Source organism: Anoplolepis gracilipes, chromosome 16 (genome assembly GCF_047496725.1).
Source record: "Anoplolepis gracilipes chromosome 16, ASM4749672v1, whole genome shotgun sequence".
Lineage (NCBI taxonomy): Eukaryota > Metazoa > Arthropoda > Insecta > Hymenoptera > Formicidae > Anoplolepis > Anoplolepis gracilipes.
Genome location: NC_132985.1, coordinates 3,566,448 through 3,585,757, shown reverse-complemented (window position 1 = coordinate 3,585,757; position 19,310 = coordinate 3,566,448). Strand labels below are relative to the sequence as shown.

Genomic DNA, 19,310 nt, shown 5'->3' with positions numbered 1-19,310 from the left:
ACAGGTTCTCTCTCTCTCTCTCTCTCTCTCTCTCTCTCTCTCTCTCTCTCTCTCTCTCTCTCTCTTCTTTCTCTCGTTTATTTGGTACGTAGATCATTAATGTACGAATACATTAATTTATACATCAACGGTAATACATTTCGCTTCAATATTAATTTACATTTTGAAACAGCCATCATCTACTTAATTAAATTTCAACTATTGCGATATTAAATCATCATTAAATTTTTGTTTTCTTTTTACTATTTAAATTCTCAATAAAAATTAAATATATAAAAGAACATTTTTTTAGACTTTATTATAATTATTAATATATTTATATCTAAAAATTGGAAAAAAGATATCAAGCAGCAAAGAAATAATAATAAGTAAATGAAAACGATGTGCAAATTAAAAATAGCTATGCATAATTAATAAACGAAATCTTACCGTTTTGATTACCAATTGTTCGCCAGTAGCCTTTTCTTTTGACAATATCTGGTATTCGGAAGGTATACTCCAAATTTCCAGCCTCCTCATTCCATAATAGTTTCAAAAAAGCATTGTCTAACCCCTTTAACTTCACAATTGGACACGTGTCAACGACGTATGAGCCACTCGATAGTTTCATAGGGTCTGGTCTGTGTTCCAGCACTTCTACGACGTACCATTTGCCCATTATCTGTAACAAAATATTATCACGAAATTAATTTGAGGGTAAAACATGTTAAATGCAAATAAATATAAGTATGTTATTCGATGTCAAGCGAATATATTTTTTTTTTCTTAAGAAAAAGATTTCCACTTAAAGTTCAGTTTCCCAATATTAAGCATTAAAAAGTCGCGAAGAAAGTCGTGGTTAAGTTCTCGTTTGGGAGAAACTGGCCCCAAATTGGTCAAAGAACTTGCGGAGAAAAGGAAACGCAAGGCAGAACTGCCAGTATATGCACGAGAGAGTCGGTCGTCGAGGTAATCCAGCAACTTCGACGGAGGTAGATGTAGATAATTCCGTGAGGAGCTTAAAGCAAATTACGGGCGATTTATTGGTCGAGCGGCCGTTAGTGATTAAGCCTGTGGAAATAATATCGGGGTTGAATCACCTCCGAATACCGATCGACATAATGCGCGCGGAATTTTATTTTTTCAAGCCAGCCGTTTCAATTTCACAGCATCGTGAAATCTTATTAATCGGATATCGTATATAAAAAGATCGTTTAATACTAATCTTCTTTATATATTTATTTATTCTTCCCGCGTATTTATTTCTCCCTTTTTATTATCCGGTAGAGTAGATCGATACGGCAACTCTTCAGCTTCTTGCTTCGTCGCTCTTACGATAAACAACATCCAGGCAAGGGTTAATTCCACAGAACATTAATTCTAAGTTTCGTCGAGATGATAATAAGGAGTTTGTTGATCTTATCGCGTAGTATAGTGACGTTGATTGATGTGTGTTAAATCAGAATTCGGTCAAAGATATACGTAGAGAAGCTCTAAAGGTTAACTGTATAAAAAATTCGCCTCGTCGGTTATCGTAAAAATCAAATGTTTGTTACCGATAGCATGAAATAGTGCAAAATTGGCTCCGAGCTATCGCGTGTCGGAAAACTATAAAAGCTAGTTTTAACGATCTTCCCATGCAATGTCCGCTACACTATTTGTGTGAAAAAACTTGATTTATAAAAAGCGAAAGATTTTTTCCGATATAAATATTTATATATAATAATTTTCACGTAGCAAAAGTCACTTAAATTTTAACTTAATTTGCGCGTATAATCAAACATGATTGTTTGTTCAGTTTGCTCATACATTGATATATGATGCTAATATATATCCATTGAAGCACTTAATTGTCAAGTTGATATAACGCAATAATGATGAAAATTATTAACTAGTTGAATTCAGATGATACGATACGCGATTTTACTCGCCGAGAATGTTAAAGAGAGTTTGTTCAACAATAACCGCAATAATCCAGCAAATACATAAGGAGATACATAAAGACTCCTTGGTACTTTGCTTTTACGATACTAATGCGTTTCCAGTCTTGCGCGGATGTGCCTCTGTTGCTTTGAAATTATTCATGGAAAATATGAAATATCATTTCTATCTTTACCTTTCTCTACTATTTAGTGTCTCGTTGTCTTGAAATTTTATTCGATAAAAACTCTTTGCACTCGTCAATTATTCGAAAAAGTCTTGATGTTTTTCTTAGTAAAAAGAATAGTAATTTTAACATATAAATATTTATATATTTATACTTATATATTGGTATATATTATACATTTTTATATAAGTATTATAAAATATTAATATATAAATATTTATATATATTATATGTATATATGTATATAATTATATATATTTATACGAGTGCAAAATTAAAGGAAATGCAAATCAAGGAAATATCCAGTTGCACTACATATGCATGTATATGTATATACATATACCTTTATTATACCGGAAAAACGCCGTAAATCAGTGTCATCGAAGTATATGCGATACTAGGTCACGGCATGTGTATGGTCGGGAGATTAAAATTAACGAGATAATAAATATGGCCTTTGTCGAATAGGCCGCAAAAAATTTCAATTGCCTTTTCGAGGGAGTCACATCGCGTGAACAATCATGCTTGCGGTTATTCCCCCGAAAATATTCCCTTTTTGTAACCAAACGTTGCAATTCCATGTAAATGTTGTTTCTATTAACTAGAAAGCAAAAAGGTTATTCATTTGCTGCGAAAATGTACATGTAAAATTTGTAATTTGTACATACGAAATGTGTGCTCTACGTGACTACGTGCTCTATATGGATAATGTTGCTCATCTTGAGAAACTTTGATAGGCGTCCAATAATGAACTTCGTCAAGTTGTTTTATTATTCAATCTTATAAATGTAAAACCTACACAATGTGATCTCAATATCCGTTGAAATTAAGGAAAGTTTAATCAAGTATCAGCCTTGAAAAAGACGAGACTATACAGAACGTTCGAGGTAGATAGCCCGCATTATCATCGTGCGCTGGTCTTACAATTTATATCGCTAATAATAGTTGGATAAATGCAGGCCTTTGTTCAAGTTACGAAAGTAGTTAGAAAGTTTAATTGATATCCAGCAGACCATTATAACACGTAACACGATTACGTCACATGTTTCCTTTTACATCGCTTTCGATTAGCTAATAAGTTACGATTGAAATCTAACTCTTTGCTTGCCCACATGTTTCCGTTATATCCCGCCGAGTGTGAAACATTCTGTAAACATGTAAGGTAATCGTTAAAAATTTCATTGAAGCAGAACTGCATGTAATAATATATAATGCAACTAGCAAGTAATAGTCTTTAATTACATATTTATTTTTAAAAATTTATATCATTCTTTTTATTTTAAATAGTTAATTACTTAATTTATATCAATTTATTTTACTAAATCTTCTGTGTAATATTTCCAGGTTTACAATTTTATTCATATATTGTACATATTCTTTCTACTAGATAATCGATTTTATTTTGTAAAAATTTTCCAGTTTTACACTCATAAAATTTATTCCGCCGTTCCAGTACCGAAAAATCGCATTATTTATAGGATAAATTAATGTATTCACTGTAGCATCCTCGTTGAACTATGTAAATGTAATAAATATGTTTTTTTTTTTTTTTTTTTTTGCGAATTGGATGCATTGTAATATATAATAATCGCGAGTTTTTAAAAGTCCAATGTTCCGGATGACCTTATATCTCTTTAGTAGATTTAACGTTCATTTATTTATATGTATAATCAGCATTTTTCGCATGGAAAGATTTGCCGCGTAAAATCGGATAAAAACCGCTGCCAGACCGCCTACGAAGGTTTTAAGCTAGATGTATTTGCAAACTAAATCCATGCTTTTTCTATATAAGATCTCCAATAAAAGACCCATCTGCAAAAATGGTCTTATTCTCACTTTTCTGTTTAATAAAGAAAACTAAAATTTATAACACATACACATATATTTCGCTCTTTTTTCATTATAAAATGTTTACAGATACGTCTTTGCGCATGTGATTAATTTCATATTTGAACAAAATTGCAATCTTTTAGATTAATGTATGATTTTATATAAATTGGAAAACCGTCATATATTTGATATTTTGTATAATAATTATACCTATGTGTTCAAGAAATTAACTCAGTTCTGTCCCTGTGTAAGATTCGTGGATTATAATTGCAAGCCAAATGACATGCACATGCATTTCGTCTGGGTAAAGCGGTGAACAAAATTACGGTAAATAAACCAACGATGCGAGGATAAATTTTCGTTTATTAGACACTACCGGACATCCCCAGCGCACAAACGTGACTTATGCATTCGCTATCGTAACGGGAACGTCAGCATTTTTACGGAAAAGTGTTGCAGTAATTAGTAACAAGAGAGTAAATTATCGCGTGCGCGTACGCTGTCTAATAGCGGGCAATTTCCGAAATAAAGGAAAAAAGAAAGATGACGTGAAACGTGTATTTTTTCCATAGTTACACTTCGTTTCTGCTCATCGATCACGCAACAATGGTGAGAGTACCCGCCCATCCAAATATATTCAACTGCTCAAACTCGGTTTACTAGTCGTACTCACTCTCTTGCATACTTTACAGAGTTGAGAGATACACTAGCCAAGTATATATATATTCACTTGTACAGTTTCCAAGTGCTTTATCGAAAATATTATATGTATTTCTCTCACCTGTATAACATACATCTTTGCAAATTGAGGAGCGCAACTCAAGATCCCCAAGGCGTATAACTTTTAAGACGGCTTTAAGAGAGGCCGGAGGATTCATCGGCTTTTGGGCTACTTTTGGGGCTGCCGTCCAACGGCTGGCAATTTTTCCGGAAGAGATGTGCATTTGCATTTTTACGACTTTCGACGGCGCAGCGACGCCTCTTTCTGACACCGTCGAGACGAGCGGCAAAAATTGCGCCGAGTAGGGTCGTGTACGATCACAATTTGGAAGAGGAAAAAAAAAAAAAGGGCGAAGAGAGAAGTCGCTCGTCGAATCTACACGCGGCACGTTATTGTATTTATGCCTTTATTAAATTCTACGCGACATTATGGTCGCTGAATTCTTACACTGCGAATACTTACTCGCGATATGAAATTCAACTTTTACACGCATAGGTATTCTTGCCATTCGATGAAAGTAATAAAAAAAGATATTTTAATACTTGCAGCAACACGTGATAATATATTATCTTTATATTTCTTTCGTATTTCTTTCGTATATTAAATCTATCATCGATCAGATATCGATATTTTCAGGTATGATAAATATTTTTGACATATTATTTTTTTCTCTTTTTGCATTCAAGTATCATTATCCGAAATTTTAATACAACTCGCAGCGTCGGAAACGCGTGTGACTTTTAATATTACAAACCACAATAAATATAGGGCAGCGTCATACGACGCAAAAAATAAATCAGTTGTGCAACGGTGTGTGTACAGGAGATGTCAATTTTTTAAATAAATTGTCACGTTGCAGTATCTGGGCAAAAGGAATTTAATTAAAACGCGGGAATTTGCTTCTCATCGATTCGGCATCTCGTTTAAACGCACATTGACTTGTTATCGGTATTTTTTTTTTGCAAGGCATCCCAGACGTATCGAAATGATTTCATGATTCTTTGATCTATTTGGAATTTATATTTTCTGGGAAAAAAACAACGAGGATCTAAATGTCCAAATTTTGAACTAAAAACTTGATAGCTTCTAAAAGTAAATATTTTTGTGTTGTATATAAAAAAATTTTAAAAATATTAAAAAATATATTATCGAAAAATAATGTATTATATTATCAAAATAACGGTTTAAAATTACAATTTTTTTATTCGTTCTCGATAAAATATTTTAGTTTTATTTTTATAAGTAGATTTGTATATATACTAGCACGTGTTGTTTACGTTCTTCCTACACACTATATTTTCTCCAGTCACATGTCTCCCTTCGTCTCGTCGGAAATAAATCGACTCGCGGACGTTTCTTGTGTGTACCGAGCAAGACACAAGGAGGGTGCGAGAATACAGGGCTTAAAGGAAAAGAGAGGAGTCTCAAGGTTCACGGGACAAACCCCTCCGACCATAGAATGTCGCGGCACGAGCTTAAAAATGAAAAAAAGAAGAAGACTGTCAAGATACCAAAGCCTCTCGTATATCTTTTCGTCGGCATCGTTTTTATATTTAAATCGATACTCCAATGGCGCAGGTGACAGTTAACTCTTTTTCATCCCAATTCGAAGGTCGATCGTGAGTCGTTGATGGTCTTCAAACGTCTGCGCCGCTCCCATCAAATTTATTTACCAGTATTAAATTTATTTACCAGTATACATTTATTTACAATAAAATTGCTTGCAATAAATTTTAGAAACGCTCAAAATTAATTAATTTTTTTTCAAATAACACTAAAGACTGTGATTTTTGTGTATCTTGTAGGCTTTCTATAATATTATAAATTATAGGAAAACAACGATTCTCTCCTTCTCTTTTTCTCTCTCGACAAATTTACTTTCTCTTATATATTTTTTTATAAATTTGATAAATTATTTAATTACTTGCTAGCAGCTTTTCCTAAAGATTTTTTTTACAAGATTGACAGCTAAATTTCAACAAATGTGATATTTGCTACATATTTTACAACAGGCTGTTGCGCATAAGCAGTAACATTTTAATAATCAGCAAATTTTCAAAGCTTACAATAACAAAAACAGAGTTGCGAATGAATGAAAATCGATAAATCTCATATGGAAAACGAACAATAGCAAATAAAGCATTAAAACGACTCCTATTGAATCTCTATCACATCAATCTCACAAAACTTTCATGGATTCGAAGTTAATTCTATTGTTAAAAGAACGTTTTTAACGCTTGCATTTTTCGAGCTTTTCTCGAGAATCTATTATATTTTAAATTCACGCTGCAAAGAAGCGATAAATAAAATAAAGTTCGAGCAATCAACCATTCTTTCTCTTCTCTCATTTATCCATGCTCGCATCATGCATCTCCAAAGTGGATTTTATTATCCTAATGAACCGGATTAGAACCACGTGATTCGACAAGGGTAATTTGTAGCGGCAATTTGTAGCGAAAATGGCGCGTTATTTCCTCATGCATCCTGATTTTCTCGAGCGTGACAAAATGTGTCGGGTCGGTCGGATCGGTGACAAAGCTCCATTGCCCGCCGACAACTTGAATTAATCAAACTAATTTTACTTTGTAACAGTTTAATATGCGCTCGGGCGTGCAACCGTAGCGGCGAAACGGAACGCGTCTCGTTTTATTTGCCATTATACACAGGATGTCCTAGAACTATGTATATTTTTTTATAATGATGTCTTTTAATCCTGTCATTTCGCTCTGAATCATTTTTAAGATGTGTAAAACTTTATACGCATTCTGTCCTTTCGCTCTGAATTAATTTGAAGATTTGTAAAATTTTTACTCTTAATACATTGCTACTTTCTATAAATTCCTTTCAATTTTCTATATTTTAAATACAAAGTAAAGGACAAACTTTATTCCATTAAAATATATTGGATCGAGTATTGAGTTTCTTTCTTTTTTTTAACATTAATTATATGCGCCAGTCGAAAATGATAAAAGCAAAGGTATTTCTAAGACACCCGATATAGACAGTCGACACCACGTCGATCGCAAGCTGCTTCCGTAATTATATACGTTGTAAAACAACGCGTTTGAATCTCAACGACCGATGTGGTCGATCAGATTGAACAGAGCGTGACGCGTATATACGATTTCATATGTAATCCAATGCATTTCGGTATACTGTTTGTAAGCGTAGAGCTTACAACAGTTGGAAATACCTGAACTGGTGAATGACCGTTCACCAATGAACGATTACAGTGCATGCATCTCTGTAAGCACATATAAAGCAATACAAATTTCAAATTCAAATAGTTTTCTAAACCGAAGACACAAGTTACTATCCGTGTATTATATAAACAGAATATTTCACATCATTTAATATTTATAACATTTTAATATCGAGACGAGTATAATTGAAAATCTTAATACGAAAAATCAAGATAATATTAATTTATGTAGGAGTAAAAGTTTATTAGAAAAAAATTAAACTACACGATATTTTTATAACTAGTTTACGGTCTGAAATTCTTTTAAATATATTCTTGAGGCTATTAACATTTGCGATTGTTGATTTTTCGTAAGAAAATTTAAGATTTACAATTAACATATTCCACAGTTATTGATTAATTTATTCACGAGTTTAACAATAATGATTAAAAAAGATTAATAAATAATATATGCTCCGTGATTATAAATCATTAGAACGTTACGATAAAATTATTATAATCTGCACACATTTTACGCTGCGCATTGATTCTGAGGTAGGGCTGCCATACTGTCCCATACTGGATTTGTTTCTGAATAATTATTATTAAAAATATCAATGTTACGCCACAAAAATAAAATAATAATAGAAAAAATAGACATTGCTCTATAATATAGAATAATAAAATATATACATATAGAGTCTATATATTTTGAAAAAAGTAAATATTGTAATGTAAAAGTAAATTTTTTTATTTTTTTATTTTGTTCGTTTACTTATCGACGATTATAAATATTCGAAATGTTAAGAATATATTTTTGTTTATATTGAGAAAAGAAGTAAAAAATATATATATATTTATATATTTTTATATTGAAAAAAAAAATAAAGAATAAATTTTTGTTTTTATCTTGACACGATATAGTCTATTGACTCCCCCCCCCCCCCCCCGTCTTCATCCTTGTCTTGGTCGCCTCATGACTCGATATAACAGCCCTATTCTAAGGGGATTATTATATATCTCGCATAAGACGTCAACGTGTTTTAGTTACACGAGTTTACTCTGAAAACAGTTATTTACTCCCTCGAAAGACGGATTTCAACATGCGGGCGAAGCTGCAAGAATATTATTATCATTTTCAATTATGTCTTCAACCTGCGCTCATTTCACATTTCAAATCAAAATGGAGTACAATGGATAGGAGAGTTCATCATGGGTATTGTATAATCGGTATTAATTATTACCTCGAATATGACTATTGAGTATTTAAATCAATGATCAATTGTGATTTAGGATTTAATCTGTAATTTTATGTAATTAATATATGTATAATGAAAATAATTAAAATAATTTTATTTAAATTAACAATAATTCATCAGAAAATATTATGATTGATGACATAATAAGTTTGCAACGGTGACATAAATATCGTAGACCTTTTATACAAAAGTAATTGGAATTATATATAGTTATAACAACAATAAAATATGAAACGAGACAGATGAAAAATATCTTAATTGCAGAGTTAAATTTTTAACTTGATAAAAGTGAGGCGAAAACTCATCTCGAATAAAAAAATACTTCAACTCTGAAAAATATTGTAAAACGAGAGATAATTTTATCTCGCGTATATATATCCTTACGTCTGTCTTCTGACATACTCGATACAAAATCAGTTGTCCTCGACGAACCGCCCTTATTTATGCTAACTTATGCGTCGCATTTGCATACCGCGTTCAACGACGTTTCGCGGATGAAACGCGTCTCTCGCCTAAGGCGGATCTCGCGCGCTTTTCGAGATCTGATATTAAAATCCTCGGTTGGAATATTTGCGCAAGTTCATGCCATCACAATCGTACCTTTCGATCGTGTGGCTTTTCCATTCGCGATACGGACCTCCAATCGCGTATGTAACATCAGTTGGCTCGAATCCTAAAGTTATTAAGCGTCGCGCTCCCTCTCTTGTTCAATGCAAATAGGTTCAACATAGTCGTGCCCCGAAGTGTCTCTTCGGGCGGGGGGGGGGGGGAAAGGTGAGAAGCGCATCCCGAGTTTGTCGAAGAAACAGGGAGGTTTCCAAAGTTTCTCACTTCACGTTTATGGCTTCATGCTTAAAGTCTGTATGCTCGGGGGAAAGACGGAGGGGAGGGGGGGAGGGTAGATGGCGAATCGCATACGGGGATTGCGAAGCAGTCGATCCGTGACCAGCTATAAGATTTCGTGAAGTTGTACGGTCGCAATTCTCCGACGTCGTCCCGCCATTTCGTGCCATTCCCTAGCTGAAGATCCGTTGCCGCGGTAAAAGAACGAAGAAGTCACTGTATATATATATACGAAAGAAGAAACCACCCTCAAACCCTACGTCGTGCCAGCCCAAGCGGCGGCTTGATTGGATTGGCAACCGCAGCTAAATAGTAACCCGGCAGTTCATCGATACCGATTCCAGGACCCGACGGGGTGAATTACATTGCATTCGCAATCGAGGAGGCAGCTTTCCTTTCCAATTAACCATTTCGCGTCTTTATAGGTCCTTAATTTTATTTCCTTATAAACGTTTCGAATTCTCGTATATACGAAATGGTACTGAGATAATCACGATGTATAAAATGGAGAAACTAATTAAATATATATTATTTCAATTATTGCTGAGAGATTACTCGAGTGATTGAGTTTTGCGGAAAACTTTCAAAGCGGAATTAAGACTAATTATATATTTTTAAGGAAATTGATATGTATAATCCTTGTGATAAATTATATTCAATTAATTATATCAATATGCCGTTGAATTGTTCATTTTTCACGTAAATAAAGCTTGCACTTTATATATTTTGATCTAGCTAGACGGAAGCTATTAAATGTTCCATTAATCATCTATCTGAAATTGAACACCGACAATCTGCGGGGCCATTGAAAGTCGATTAATTGCTCTCCTTTCTTCTTTTTCAAGCGCCGCGGTTTGATAAAGAAATCGATCGAAAACACTTGACGATAAACTGCCCGAGGGACATTCCAGGCTTCCATATTCCGTTACGTTCGTATACGCGATTCGGAATATAGCGAGCTGTGTAAAAGTTTTTCAATAACCCTTTAAAAGCAACGCGCATCCGCGCGATATTGTCGACGTCGATTTGACTAACAATTTCACGTCTCGTGATATTTCGTCGATCTACCTGAAATGAACAATAACCGCGACACTTTTAAGTACTACAGTTAATCCGACGCGACAGCGCGACGGGAAGTAATTAAGACGGGAAATTCCGACACGAGATTACGCACGTGTAAAGGAGAATGCGCGTCTCAAAATGAAATTGGAAACAGACGGCGATTAGCGGCACGCAATTATCGCTTTTCTTTCTCGCCATCACGAGTGAAGAAGACGCCACGCAACACTGAAGAGTCCATTATGCAAAATACGAGGCGCGGAAAAATTAAATGGCCATCTGTAGACGGCGCGGTCCATTCATGAAAAGTCGAGAGAAAAAGAAGAGGAGAGAGAGGCGCACCGAATTAAAATTACCCCGTATTATTTCTTCGTCCGCGAAATGACGAATAAAAAGGAAAAATTGTGCAGTAAAATAAAAAAAGAAAAAAAAGAAAATTACACGAAGAAGGAAAATTTAAGCACACAACTTGAATGTGCACATCGTGAATTCCTACGCTCGATTACGAGTGTAAACGACTCGAACTGCAGTATCGCGTTTAAAAGAAAATCCAATGACGTCCACGAATGCGCCTTTATCTCCCTGTAACTGATTCTGATCGTTTCGCAGCGAAAGAAGAAGCGAGGAAAAATAAAACAATTCCGAAGTAGATTATGTACTTGGATTGGACCGGGAGATTGGAATCAAGCGACATCCCGCCGTGAAGAAGTTCCTCGATACCATTTTGAATTGTGCCAAATAGCAACGTGGCTCGAATGGAGAACGATATAATTAAATATCTGTGCGCGACGTCGGAGGAAACAAGAAGCGACAAGAAATCGTGCCGATTGTTCCACTTTTGCTTGTTTAACGAGAAGTTGATTAATTTGATAAACACGTTTTTCTTGTGTCAAAAAGTAATTGAATGTAAATACGCTTTCTTCAAAAGTCTTTGCGGATTTAAAGTTTCAAGAATAAAGTCTCAAAAGTGATAAACAAAACTTCTTTCTTCCTTCAGACAATTTCACACGATGTTTTGCGATAATGGATTGTTTATTATGCACGTTACCTATCATTTGCGAATTAAAAAATTGCTACCGATAATAAACAACCATTTTTTAAAAATATAACACTAATTTCAAATTTATTTAAAGAATTTATAATATAAAAATGCGATAATTATCGAACATATTTTTCATTAATTATAATTATAAAATTTATGTATAATTCTTTTTTAGAAAAAGAGACAGAGAGATAGAAAATAAAAAAAGTAATTATAATTAAGTAAATGTGTCAGTAACATTTGATCCTTTATAACTTATAATTTAATATAGTCGAGAGGAATAAAAGATACAAAAATATTAATTAAACTAGTTTATTAACTGAGATTTCTCCGTTTGTTAATTTCAAGATACTTTTAATTAACTTCTTTTTTCTAATTAGTTGCAACTTGCGTCATGTCTAAATCCTAATGTAATTTTTCTCTTCATCTTCTGTTCTTTAGAATTAATGAATTACTGCACATTTCTTCAATATACTTTTCATTAATTAATAATGAGTAATTGGTATGCTTTTCAAGTATAAATTAAATTAGTATGCTTGATTTGACATAAGAAAGATAATGATAAAATAGCAATAATTAAAGAGTTACTAGTATTTGATAAATTTAGAGATAAAAGATTTTACATAAACTACTTGTACATAATATGTGAAAATTTTTGATATATTTATGCATATAATTATGCATTTATTAACAGCAATTGCCACGTAGCAGCAAGTTTATCTCGCCATCAATTGAATATTATCATTCATGTCATAATATTTACATCACTAATTTTATCCAGGCCTGGTACGCGCGATTACATCCGCCATTCTCCCAATAATAATTATTCGCTTCGCTAACATGTTTTCGTCCATTTATATATACGAATTTGACAAGCGCGATTGGAAATATATTTGTCATATTGCCAGTTCATAATGCATATATCGTATGACGCGTTGCGTGAATAATTTGCATAATATAACAAGATTAAGTTTATCATGCGCGGAAAACTAATTACATTAATTAGCACTTGCGATTAACCGAGTAACTTTTCCGCGGTAAATTTAATACTCGTAACGTTGCTAACAGTATGTGCACCCCGGCAAAATATTATTGCAAAAACTAAAAATATTTTCCAACATCCTCCGTTGCCCGCGGTTAACGTATGTACGCGCAAATCTCTCTGCGTGGGATACGCATCGCTGCGCGACACACGCGCACACACACACAAACACACACACACACACACATACGAACATTCGCTAACCTCGCGTCTCGCAAAAGCTATTTACAAAAACCCACGTGTAAAAACGGCGATACGCCGCCGATATATACGGACGAGTCCACCGTGTGAATTTGAATCTTATGCATACGCTGTAGCAGTGCCGGTTTCCTCGTCGGTAGCATCGTAACACCAGCGTGAATGTGTGTTTGTTAATCTCCGTGAAATCCCGGATTGGTGGGTTGAAATCTTCTGAAATCGAGAGCTTTCGTCCCGTATGTGCGGGATGCTTTTAAACCGCTCACACGAGGATGGGCACATCGCGCGTAATTTTTTAATGGATATTCCCATGCATGGTGTGTGTAATTTTACATACGCGTAATTTAAATGAAATTGAGGAATGACCGGGATATGATGCGAGATGAGATAAAATGAAAAGTAGATTATAAATTAATGTGCAAATAATTATGCAAATGTCAGTTGGAAGAATATTAAAATAATGAAATACACTTATTTAACTGAAAGAAATGCACACATAGTATTAATATGAATTAAAATTTAATCAGACCGCAATAATTGAAATTTACTTTATTATCATCTCCAAACTTTTTCCATTTGTAAAATTGCATATGTATATGTACAACATGTAAAAATAGAATGTTAATTTATTTTATATATATTTATAAAATTTCGTTAAATAATTCCATCTGCTGAACAATGAAATTGATAATATGGTCGAAAATGATTCTGCCATCCTGTACAAAAGTAATTCGTTGATGGACAAACACTGAACATCGAAAAATATTGACTTGAAACCGAAGTGGTTGTTAAATTGACAATTTCAACTTAATCCGGGTTGCGCAATGTTTCGAAATCCGACAACGGATGTGTTTGCAACTGCGTCGGATCAGCCACTCACAGAATTTCCTATCGTCGCCGGATGATCGATTAATTTTTCGATCCCGACGATGCGAAATAACGACCGCGTCAAGTGCTTAGCACGCGCACAATAATTTGTGCGAGTTTGCGGCAGGTCCCTCGGGAAATAATTAGACAGCAGTAATTTTAGCACCGTGCGTGTGTGATTAATAGCTAGACTGAAATTTCTCGATAATGCAACTGTGATGCATCATTTTCATAACAATCTAAGAAAATGAAAGCGGTATAATGAACGTGTTTTTTTTTTTTAGATTAATTAAAATACTGAACTTGGAGTTGATTAAAATATATTACAAATATATTATGTAAGATATTAAATAATGTAGTTTTTTTAATATAATTTATAATTATAATTAAAAGACAGTGTTCTCCTAAGAATTTTTTTTCTTTCTTGTTTTGACGGTAAAACATTCTTTTCTAAAATATGTGTTTCGTTATTTTAGTAACATCTTGTGTAAATCGATGAAAGTGAATTCGAAAAGAAGAATCTGTTGATGGTGCAATACGATGTAAGTGCTTGCAAAGCGATCGATTTAAAAGAACAATGTGAACAGTAGGAAAAAACAAAACAACTTTTGCGATTGATTCACGTTAGTAGCATGTAGTAAAATAGGAATGGGAAGCAAAACGAATTGTGTCTCAACGAGAAAGTGATTGGTTTTTATATAAAAAAATATTTGCGCGATCCAACGTTATCCATTAGCGGTTTGCTGACACTCTACTACGTTTATGTCTTGTAAGCCTTTAATCGAACATTATTTATCAAGTACTTCTCGAGGGATAAGAAACCATCGGATAGAACGAAGCTGTCGTATCCGATGGGAATTTGGCTTAAGAGACTAACGTTAAATTCCATCCTGTTCAGAATAGAGAAAGTTCTTCGCACGCTAGGATTGGTGTTATTAACGTGGATTTAGTGTGTCTTATATTTGAGTAAACTCTGAAGCACTAAAGACCACGCGTAAAATATGTTGTTTATGGAATTTTTAATTAAAAAAAAACCAAATATAATTTTTTAAGCAAATAATATTTTAAATATTGAGAGATTTCACGTAAAAATTTTTGTGAATCGACATTTGATTTAAAAATCAATAACTTTTTGATTGTCGAAAATATTTGTCGAACATGTCGAAATATGCAAATAGATCGTATTCCATGAATATTCGAGCACCGAGTTTTCCTAATTGACCATGAATATACGATAAATTAGCGCGACATTACCATTGAGTTACGATACGATTGATTCAGGAACCTCGTTTTCGCAAATCGGCCGGAGCTTGCACGTTGCAGACAAAGACAAAAGCAGACAAAGAGAGGAAAGAGATATATAGAGAAAGATAGATAGAGAGAGAGAGAGAGAGGGAGAGCGTTAAGATTTGCATTTAAACTTGGGTGGTGAAGACCAAGTTTTCTATGACTTCGGCGCCATTAGCACGGCCCATGGCATTATTATATTTTGTATTTAACCAAACTTCGACGCTTGTTCCCCCCAAGTTAAGCCTGCGCCGCATCGCACGGGTCCAAGTAGTTTTCAGTAGTTTCGCACCCGTTGATGGAGGAATTCACTGCATCCGCGCAAAAGAGAAAGAGTGAGAATGAGAGAGAGTGTGAGAGAGAGAGAGAGAGAGAGAGAGAGAGAGAGAGAGAGAGAGAGAGAGAGAGTTAAACGTTTACCTTTCAAAGGAACTGACGATTCTATCATCTTTTGTTGATCCTTTTGTCGCTTCTCTCGCTTGCCTTTTCCACTTGTTCTCTTCGTCGAGACAATGACTAGAAATGTTCCAAATTTCTTTCGTAATTTCGTTTAACACATTCTAACCGTCGATTAATTAATATCGAATAATATAAATATTAATATTTATTTCTTTGTAAAAAAGTATAACTATTATTTTCCAACCATGTACATATCGTTTCCAGTATTTATTAAATATATATTTTTTTGAAATATTTTTAAACTTTTTACTGTGTTATACATTTAAATCGAACATATGTAATATGTATTATTGTCTAATAATACATTTATCTATCAAAGTATTATTTCGTGGTATGTTGTGGAATAACAACAGATATGAAAAAAATCTAGTGTCGTTGAAATTTAAATCGAAACAATTATATACGATAGAATACTCATGTGAAAATCATTCACTTTTAAAATAAAATTTTTAAATTTTTAAATAAAAACTATCGTACACGAAACAAATATACATAATATGCGAAGAGATTTCGAAAAAAATATTCATAATTACGCGATAAGAGTTAATTTTTCTTGTATATCTCAATACGACAAGTAAAACAATCTTCTTCCTCTCTTTACATTGTTAAAGCACGAGAGCTAACAATTTAATTATTCAAATAAAAAGATTACATCAAACTACACGACAATCACTTTTAAGATATTAACTCTCTTTATATCTTGAACACATTATTTTTAAATTTCGATAAATTCATATTCAAAAATTTACGAGAGAGATTAAATTATATTACCTGATATACATATTATATACAGATGAGAGATATTCCGGCTGGTATTCGTACGTGAGAAGTGGTAGGGGACAATACAATAAGAATGTTGTTGACGCGACGCGACGCGACGTTTCGTTCGACTAGTGTAGTGACACATGTGACACGATCACCTTCGGCGCAGAAGTTTATTACGTCTCGCAACGTCCTCGTGATCTCTTCGAATTTCGCACATATTTTTCCGGGAGCCCGGGAGCGAACGTAGTCGCGGCCGAACGAGTGTCGAAACGAGCTTCGTGACGCATTAATTAACTCGCGCGATCGGAATTAACGGCATGCTCTCCGATATTCGGCCCGCGTGTCACTGTATTATTTGACTAGCGTAGTGACATATAGGTACACGTGACGCGGTCATCTGGCGTGGAGTTCATTACACTACGTCACGACTCGAAGCTTCCCGCTTCCCTCGCAATCGTGTGCCTCTCTCTCTCCATGTTTTCGTATATAATTCTCCGAATTGGGAATGAATGCCGTGACCGAACGAGTAGTGTCGGGAGTGTCGAGTTTACGGACGAGTTATGTGATACCAATTACTGTGTGTAATTGAAATTAACGATGCGTTCTTCGATATTTCGAAGTCGAGGCAACAAGTGAGGTTAAACGACGCAACATGATCCGCGTGAAACTTGATCCCGTTCTTATCAAGAGTATCCTTTTCCGCGTTTGTTTACTCATATATCTCCAAATGAGCGAGAAATCATTGTCAATTAATTAGAGATATTTTTCTGCGAACGCGACGCCAGTGTCCAGTAATAAAGATATGAAGATGACATCAGTGGCGGTGAGTCAAATTACATATTATTTTTGTGATGATGACTGATTCTTTGATGTACACAACATTTTGTGTATCTATATAGTTTTACATCTATATTAACATATATATAGTAATGAATATAAATATGTTTGGATAAAGTGGCACACGAGTTATAACGGTTAATGTCGATGGGGTGGCGGGGAATTTGCGAAATGGACGCGGCGTAAATTTCACGGCCGTTTTGCGGGCCTGAAACGTGAGCGTAATTTATAATTTTAATAACCGCGGCGCCGACGCGTCTCCCCGGCGGCCGACTTTGCTCATTCCACCTTACGTGACAACAATCTGCCTGAGTAATGGCGTTAACGAGTGGGAGAAGAAGTTTCAAAGAAACCCAGCCGCCACTTTGGCGTCTCCCGTCGACTTGTGTGCACGCTTTAACCCATTAAAAGCTATTATCGTAATATACATATTCTAGTTCAATCACGCACAATAGCTCCTTCTCAAGACTTTAGAATAACACTAAAATTATTAAATTATAAATAAGTAATTTTTATTGATTTTGTATCTGAATGAGAATTGCATTTTTAAGAGAAAAATAGTGAAAAATTAACAATCTCTCGGTAAATTATTAAACTTGAAAATCAAAGACTTTCTCGAATACTTGTAAGATTTAAAAGTAAAACAAATAGCAAAACATAATTCTTCATTTGATTCAAATCGTATTCTAACTGATTTATAATTTGTGTATTAAATACAATATTTAATAAAATTCAAAAACGCTGATAGAAATAATGAAATGAATAAATAATAATTTACATATTCTGAATAATAATAATATACATATTCTAGTTCAATCACGCACAATAGCTCCTTCTCAAGACTTCAGAATAACACTAAAATTATTAAATTATAAATAAGTAATTTTTATTGATTTTGTACCTGAATGAGAATTGCATTTTTAAGAGAAAAATAGTGAAAAATTAACAATCTCTCGATAAATTATTAAACTTGAAAATCAAAGACTTTCTCGAATACTTGTAACATTTAAAAGTAAAACAAATAGCAAAACATAATTCTTCATTTGATTCAAATCGTATTCTAACTGATTTATAATTTGTGTATTAAATACAATATTTAATAAAATTCAAAAACGCTGATAGAAATAATGAAATGAATAAATAATAATTTACATATTCTGAATAATAATAATATACATATTCTAGTTCAATCACGCACAATAGCTCCTTCTCAAGATTTCAGAATAACACTAAAATTATTAAATTATAAATAAGTAATTTTTATTGATTTTGTATCTGAATGAGAATTGCATTTTTAAGAGAAAAATAGTGAAAAATTAACAATCTCTCGGTAAATTATTAAACTTGAAAATCAAAGACTTTCTTGAATACTTGTAAGATTTAAAAGTAAAACAAATAGCAAAACATAATTCTTCATTTGATTCAAATCGTATTCTAACTGATTTATAATTTGTGTATTAAATACAGTATTTAATAAAATTCAAAAACGCTGATAGAAATAATAAAATGAATAAATAATCATTTTTTAAGTATTTTTGCGTTAATTTGTAATTTAGCTAAAAATCAATTGCAAGTTCGTCAAAAAGAAACATCCTAATTATGGATCATCCTGGATACACAAGTAAGTGCATAAATGTGACTAGTACAGATACATTTTAAATGAGCCGTAACAAAAGGAACAAGATACTTAATCAATTTTATAACTTTGGATATGTTCCTCATTTTCAACGCGTATTTCGGGCTTGTAAACGCGGATAGGATAAAGTCATAAAAGGGAATGGTTACGAAAGTTTCATAATCTTATTATATACGTATATATTCGCGCCTTTAAAAA

At 33.5% G+C, this 19,310-nt stretch overlaps 2 protein-coding genes across 3 annotated transcripts in view; one reads left to right on the top strand and one right to left on the bottom strand.

Annotated features, from left to right (window-relative positions):
• LOC140674569 (uncharacterized) overlaps window positions 1-19,310 on the bottom strand; it is a 59,806-nt gene that overhangs the window by 11,193 nt on the left and 29,303 nt on the right. Inside the window, exons 1-3 of one of the 2 annotated variants that reach the window (XM_072908206.1) lie at window positions 16,646-16,787; window positions 15,836-15,931; window positions 430-661 (exon numbers count right to left, since the gene is read on the bottom strand). In XM_072908206.1, the coding sequence (XP_072764307.1) occupies window positions 430-658 (229 nt within the window). In that variant the 5' untranslated portion in view covers window positions 659-661; window positions 15,836-15,931; window positions 16,646-16,787. Of the gene's footprint in view, window positions 1-429; window positions 662-15,835; window positions 15,932-16,645; window positions 16,788-19,310 lie in introns of those variants that run through there. The other variant, XM_072908205.1, reaches the window with a different exon arrangement.
• Window positions 17,336-19,310, top strand: part of Muted (biogenesis of lysosome-related organelles complex 1 subunit 5) — a 50,349-nt gene continuing 48,374 nt past the window's right edge. The window contains exon 1 of the mRNA XM_072908216.1: window positions 17,336-17,462. The gene's annotated coding sequence lies outside the window, so the exon portion shown is untranslated. The remainder of the gene's footprint in view (window positions 17,463-19,310) is intronic.